Here is a 7,272-nt window from a genome sequence, read left to right as displayed (position 1 = left end):
TAAGATCCCCTTACCGGTCATTTTTTAAAAAAAAAAAAAAAAAAAACTAGTATAGTAATTGTAATATCTGGTACTAGTAACATACTTAACCACCTATGAAACACTTATGGAAAAATAATGTAAAAGTTCTCAGATTCATAATAAAATATTTGAGTAAATATGCGTGGAAAGAAAAGATTACTCAGAGCCCAAATGTTAAGAGCAATGAGAAGCCCAAAGGGACTGCACCAAGGAAAACTTCAAGAGAGGAGAGCCCAGGCACAGCCCTGAGTCAGTTTTTGCTTCAGTTTTTATTGTAAAGACAGAAAAGTTAGAGAAGAAAAAAAGATGGTTAATCAATCATAGTGAAAACATAAACAAGCTGTCTAGTGACAAACTTCATTAAAGCATGTGTAACTTAAAATAGTTCAAGAAGTTTACCATCAAAAGGAGTCATAAAACTAAGCTATGTGACATACAAAAAGAAACAATGAGATAATCACCAAAGTGCTTAACTCCCCAAGAAACTCAAAGAAACAGCTTAGGGAAGAATGTGGAATGTCCTCTAGGCACTAACTAATCTAGCAGAAAATCCTTGAAGATTTTAGCTTACATACTTTCCAGTCATTTAGGTCTAGCTGTACTAAGGGCAACTGCCCCTAGAACAATCCCCATTCTGCTTCAATTTTCTTATCTACATCAAAGGCTTTAGTCCTGTGAAGGTTTTCTGGTCTTTCTCAATCTTAATATTCCTACACTCTTTCCTAAAAGGTTGGGCTTTGGCCCCCTAACTATAGGCTTTGGCCTCCAGCTAAACTAAGGACTTTGGTCCTCTAAACTACAGGCTTTGGCCTCCTAAACTAAGGACTTTGGTTCTGTGAAATACACATGTTTTATTTCTATCTCATTAATAATTTCTTAGTCAATATCCTCTACAGAAAACATTCAGTTGAACCGTATAATAATTACATTGGAGAGCTGGCCTGTTAGCTCAGTTGGTTAGAACATGGTGCTGTTAACACCAAGGTCCAGGGTTCAATTCCCAAACCAACCAGCTGCAAAAATAAAAAAAATAAAAAAAATTACATTGAATTTAGGCACAGTGCAACTGTTAAAACAAAGATTTAAAAATTTCTAGAGTATCAGGTTTATCACCTTAATTCTAGGTTTGTATAATTGCCTTTCCTCTTTTTTTTAGTTGCCTTTTTTTTTTTCCCCAGATAAGCAAAATATGTTATGAGAACATATTCTCATACAACCTTTCCCATCAGGTATTAGTCCTTGTTTTAGTCCATTTTGTGTTGCTATAACAGAAATACCTGAGACTGGGTAATTTATAAAGGAAAGAGGTTTATTTGGCTTACGATTCTGGGTGAGCTGCATCTGACACAGGCCTCAGGCTGCTCTACTCGTGGTGGAAAAGCGGCAGGCAGCTGGCAGGTACAAGCAGATCACATAGCCAGAGAGGAAACAAGAGAGAGAGAGAGGAGGTGCTAGGGTCCTATAAACAACAACCTCTCACGGGAACTAATAGAGCGAGAACTCGCTCATTACTCCTCCCACCCCCAGGGAGAGCATTAATCCATTCATAAAGGATCCACCCCCATGACTCAATCAGTTTCCAACACTGCCACATTGGGGATCAAATTTCCACATGAGTTTTGGAGGGGACAACTCATCCAAACTCCAATAGTCCTAAAACTTTTTTCTTAGTCCATCTAAATGTATTGCCCTTCACATATGAATTCAACATTACCAGCCCTTGATCACTTTAACTATACCCAAGGTTTATCCCACATAAACCAAAATGAGTCTCTTATTTTTCTACTGACCTGTTTGTTATTTATATATGAGATATATTATCTCTACTATTACTGAAAAATTCATTTTGTTGCACTGTTTTTCCTTAAATTATACTCCTAGGATCTTAGAAATAAAACTACAATAGGTATTAACTGCATATTGAAGCTTTGGTTTTTATTTGAATGAGATTAGTGGGAGTAAGAGAAAGAAGGGCCTTAACAGTCTTTCAATAGCATATTCAAAAATGTGAATGTAGAAAACATCTGGAGGCCCCTATTTATGGTTACAGGTAAGGTAAATGGAAACATCCATTCATATTAAATAATGGACAATTAAATAATGTACCTTTCAAAAATGTAATGTTTCATTAACTTTAGAGTATGCTTTTCCCCTTCTCTGTCTTTGGTCTTCTTGTATGCTGCAAGGGTACTTCAAAAAGTTTGTGGAAAAATTGAATTAAAAGATACTACTAATCTTTTCATGAACTTCTTGAAGTACCCTCATATGTGTTCTTTTCTAGTTTTTACAGAAGTACTATGGTATTATCTTCACTGAGATGTTTGAAAATTGATCATATTTCAAAGCTGAGGGAGTTTTCTGTATTTCACTTTTTGAAAGTTTAAGTGAAAGAATGATTCTTTAAAATATTATAAATCTAATTTGACTCTATGCACTGAATTTGCTTCCATAAAATCATTCATTGTATTGGATCCCTATACTCAAATGCTCAAAACATGTAATTTCTATTTTCAGAAAGACATTTTATTATAAAATAACCTGACACATCATTATGTAATACAGTCCATGTAACTAAATATTATAAATGCATGCAAGTTTGACTGAGTTTAAAGCTTAAATTCTATTAATGTAATGCCATTATTTGTTTTATGATCTTATGTTAAAAAATATTAGTTCAAAAACAACTTTACAGAAATACGTTAATAATAGATTTATCATTTGAATAAGTCTTCTTAAAAAAAATCTGTTGTACATGTTTTCAGATGGTCGCTAACCTTTAGAAGGAGAAAAATTGACAGGCTCAATTCTGAAAGCCATCTCTGATCTTTGGCATTATAATATGAAAAATTCTACCATTACATATATAGTGATATACTGTGGTGAAAAGAACAAAGTTTAGAATCACCTCATCTGAGCTTTTCTGCTAACTACTAACTGTATCTACTATATAACCTTATGCAGTTTTTTTTTTTAACCTCCCTGACTGAGCCTCAGTTTTCTTACCTTTGAAAAAGAGAAAAAAACCTCTCTTCATTCAACACCCAGTCTATGCTAGGCACTGGTGAACCATGTATAGTCTCTGTCCTTCTCAGCCTTTTCTGGTTGGAAGGCACATGTTAAACAAGTAATTGCACATTTAATTACATGTAGTTGTGATAAATATATGAAGGAAAATATAGAGTGGTAAGAATGTGGAAAATGGGGTGACCTGACCTAGGCTGGGGGCCAAAGGAGGTTTTCCTGAGGAAAGAATGTTTGAGTGAAGTTCTAGGAATTGATGGGGTTAGGGCAAGGTAGAAAGAGAGCACTTGACAGAGGAAGGAGCATTTGCAAAGGCTCTTGAGTAGAAAGGAACACTATGCAGATGGGGGAGATGCCCCTGTGAGGTAGTCTGGGGCCAGGTCTTACTAAGGCTTTTATTCTTTATCTCAGGGGTAATGGGAAGACACTGAGAGAAAAAGGCAAGTGACATAATCAGATTTTTGTATTGGAAAAGTTATACTGGCTGCAGTGTAGAGTATGGATCTGAGAAGCAAAACTGGATGTGGGGCGACCTGCTGTAGTGTAGGTGAGAGGTGATGGTAACTTGTGGTACTGAAATGGAGGGAGTGCAGACAGAGACAAATGGATGGATTAGCCATATATTTAGGAGGTCAAATCAAAAAACTTAGGAATATTTATTGAGTGCTTCCTAAGTGCTAGACACTATGTCAGGTGCTTTTTATATGCTATTACTTAATCCTCACAGCAACCGTAAAATGTGGGAATTATTGTCATCTCAATTACTCAGACTTGGAAACCGAGGCTTGAAGAGGTTAAATAGCTTGCCAAGCGTCAGATAGCTAGTGAGTGGCAGAGCCTAGCTGACTTAGGGTCTGCACCCTTAACCACTATACTGACATGGATATGGGGGGAGTGAGAGGGGAGGAGAAGTGGAGAAGGTACTCCTAGGTTTCTGTCTTCCTGGCTTGAGCAGTGGTGTCATTCACTGAAGGAACACAGGGTGAGGTCCAGCTTCAGGAAGCAGAGCATTTAGATCATATATCAGTAAGATCACTTTTTATGATCTTATTCAAATTCACATTATACTCTGATGCAGTCACCTAGGAATTCGTGATATGTACAACTTTTGTTTATTTAAATTGAGCCATAAAATATGCTTGATGATTGTACTCATCCTTATTATAGGGAGTGAAAGGTTAATACATTTTAGCTGTACTCCAGGAACTGGTTTGTAATTGATTGTCTCTTATTTTCCTCCCTAGATTATAAACTATTCCTTCTATTCCTACTACGTAATACAGTGTCTGGCACATGATATGAGTTCAATAACTATTCACTGAAAGAATGTAAGATTAAAAGCAAACATTTAATCAGTACTTTACATATTTCAACAAAAATTTCACACTAATTTCCTGAACAGATGACCTATTAGATTTTATTTCTAGTTTTTAAAATGTCATTTTTTAATCTTACATTTCTCATTCTTTGCATTGTTTAGGCATTAGGAAAGTGATTTCATGAAGCAGATTAAATAAATTGTTAGTCATTTAAAAACAAGGATACAGGTCCTAGAGATTTATCCATACTATGTATTTTTGCCCTCAAGAACCTAACTTTTTGCTATGCATGTAGTGGATAATAAATACTTGTTGAATGAATATATATTAATGTATTCAGTAAAACCACATCAGTATTTCCTATTGATCATCATATGAGTCAGCATAGGAGCTGCTCTAAGATTCTACAGAATATGTAGATTAAGTTACAAATAGTCTAATATAAAAATTCTCCCAAAAGGTGGCCATTTCTAACTCCTAATACTCAGCCGTTTGCTTTTCTTTTTTTTAAATCTCTATCAGGTATCATCAGTTTCTCTTGAAAATCCTACTGAGGTGTTCGAAGATGGAGAAAATCCACCAAGTAGTCGATCATCAGAGAGTGGATTCACTGAGTTTATACAATATCAAGCAGATCGAACTGATGACATTGACAGAGAACTGGGTGAGGTGCAGGAGACAGCTACCATCCCAATTGGTAGCACGTCGTCCGAGACAGAAACAGCATCTACTGTGGGATCTGAAGAAACCGTCATCCAGACCCCTTCCATTGTCACTCAGGGGACAGCAACCCGAAGTGTGAATACAGCCCAAAAAACTGCAATGCAGTGCTGCTTGGAGTATGTCCAACAGTTTCTTACCAGACTTATCAACCTTTATATTGTTCAGAGTAGCTCTTCTTCTCAAGTTTTGGCTGCAGAGCGTCAAGGGGATCTCTGTCGAGAGCAAGGAGAGACTTCAAGATGGGATAGGGATTCACAAGGAGATATAAAAGAGAGAAATATAAGTAAACAAAAAACTTCAAAAGAATACCTTCCTGCCTTCCTTGCTGCCTGTCAGCTCTTCCTAGAGTGCTCAAGTTTCCCCGTTTACATTGCTGAGGGGAACCATACGTCAGAGTTATGTTCTGAAAAATTAGAGACTGGTAAGGTCATCTCTATTTATATTTCAGTGTTTTCTTTAGCATGCTATTCTTTTTTTTTTTTTTTTAAGCACTCAGATATGCTTCTTAAAATTTTTTATCCAGTTTATTTTTTAAACTGTGCTATTTTAATTGGTAAACTTTTTAAATGAAATACTGTCACTATGGGGAAATTAATATGCTGGAAGATTCTGTGATTTTTATTTCTTTCGCAGTTTGCTTCTAGGTAAGTAGAGGCTGAAAGTAAATATCTGAAGAAAAGTAATATAACATTAGATCCACTGGCTTCCTTAATTATGACGAGTATCATATGTGTTTACCTTTATTTGCATTTTTATATACACACATACACAGTACAGTAAGTACTACATAACATTTGCTGATTAAAACTTTTTCAGGACAAGAAAGTACATTGTATGACTTGGCATATGAAAAATGTATATTGAGAAAAAAGTTTATTAAATTCTTGTTGCTGCTTTATTTTCTTAAAGCTCTAGACTATGTGAGAAACAAACCATGGTTTTGTTAACAGATCAAGGCCTAAAGGTATTAAGTAGCTTTGTGTTTTGAAGTTAACTTTAAAGTATATGTGAAATGTTTATTGCAACGAACTCTGATTGCTTCCATTTTTTGTTTCAGACTGTGAGCATGTGCAGCCTCCACAGTGGCTCCAGACTCTGATGAGTGCTTGCAGCCAAGCAAATGATTTCAGTGTTCAGAGTGTTGCCATTTCACTAGTCATGGACCTAGTAGGACTGACTCAGTCTGTGGCCATGGTCACTGGGGAAAACATCAACAGTGTGGAGCCTTCACAACCCTTAAGTCCAAACCAGGGAAGAGTAGCTGTGGTTATTAGACCTCCCCTCACTCAGGGAAATCTGAGGTACATAGCTGAGAAGACTGAATTTTTCAAGGTAAATTCTAATAAATGCATATATAACTAAGATAATCACTGCATGTGTGATACTTGACCTAGTTTGCTTAACAGTGATTTTAAGGATGTTAGTCAGGCTTAATTAAACACCTTTTAATACCATACCATGTAGAAAATGATGCCACACTTGATATGTACTGCTTTCCACATCTTGTTCACAATTTTGTGAGGGGAAAAAAGGTAAGGATAAGGAGAGTATTAGTGTAAAGAAAGGCAAGTATTAGGGCACTGAAGCCATGGAAGAAATAATTTCAGCTATAAAAGAGGAAAGCTTATTTATACAGTAGATATTTTCCAGATTAAGTGGTTGTGACACTTTTGCTTTTCGTAGAGTAAACCCTCAGCTCTCCAAAACTCCCATGAAAAGTTTTCTTGACTCTCCATACTATCTGATTATCATCTGCAATGTATGATGTCATTCAGAAAAAAATGCACAGTCTTTGATTTCTACCACAATGGTATAGATGGTATCCTCTACATAAAAAGAACATCAAGTATATTTGGATTGTATTACTTCTTAAGCAGGTAGATTCTTTATACATAAAAAAAGTTTTTAAGGGCCGGCCCAGTGGCGCATTCGGTAGAGTGCGGCGCTTGGGAGCTCAGCGGCGCTCCCACCAAGGGATCGGATCCCATATAGAGACCGGTCCGCTCACTGGTTGAGCGCGGTGCGGGTGCGACACCGAGGGTTGTGATCCCGTTGCCGGTCGCGGTACGGGCGCGACACTGAGGGTTGCAATCCCGGTACCGGTCACGAAAAAAAAGACAAAAAGAAAAAAAAAAAAGTTTTTAAAATCTCATTTCAGGTTATCATGCCCTTCCAGATATTTCTTCCT

The 7,272-nt window shown here is 36.6% G+C and overlaps 1 protein-coding gene across 1 annotated transcript; it reads left to right on the top strand.

Moving 5' to 3' along the window:
* Window positions 1–4,883: 4,883 nt before the first annotated feature.
* On the top strand, window positions 4,884–6,416 carry LOC103583888 (protein dopey-1-like; the record flags this gene model as incomplete). Its single annotated transcript, XM_008565079.1, has 2 exons — window positions 4,884–5,505; window positions 6,142–6,416. Coding segments are annotated over 2 exons (897 nt in total), but the record flags the coding sequence as incomplete, so codon positions are not given.
* Window positions 6,417–7,272: the final 856 nt, after the last annotated feature.

The sequence above is a fragment of the Galeopterus variegatus genome, unplaced genomic scaffold, assembly GCF_000696425.1.
Source record: "Galeopterus variegatus unplaced genomic scaffold, G_variegatus-3.0.2 Scaffold29913, whole genome shotgun sequence".
NCBI classification, from domain to species: Eukaryota; Metazoa; Chordata; class Mammalia; order Dermoptera; family Cynocephalidae; genus Galeopterus; species Galeopterus variegatus.
This window is presented reverse-complemented; position numbering and strand designations above follow the sequence as displayed.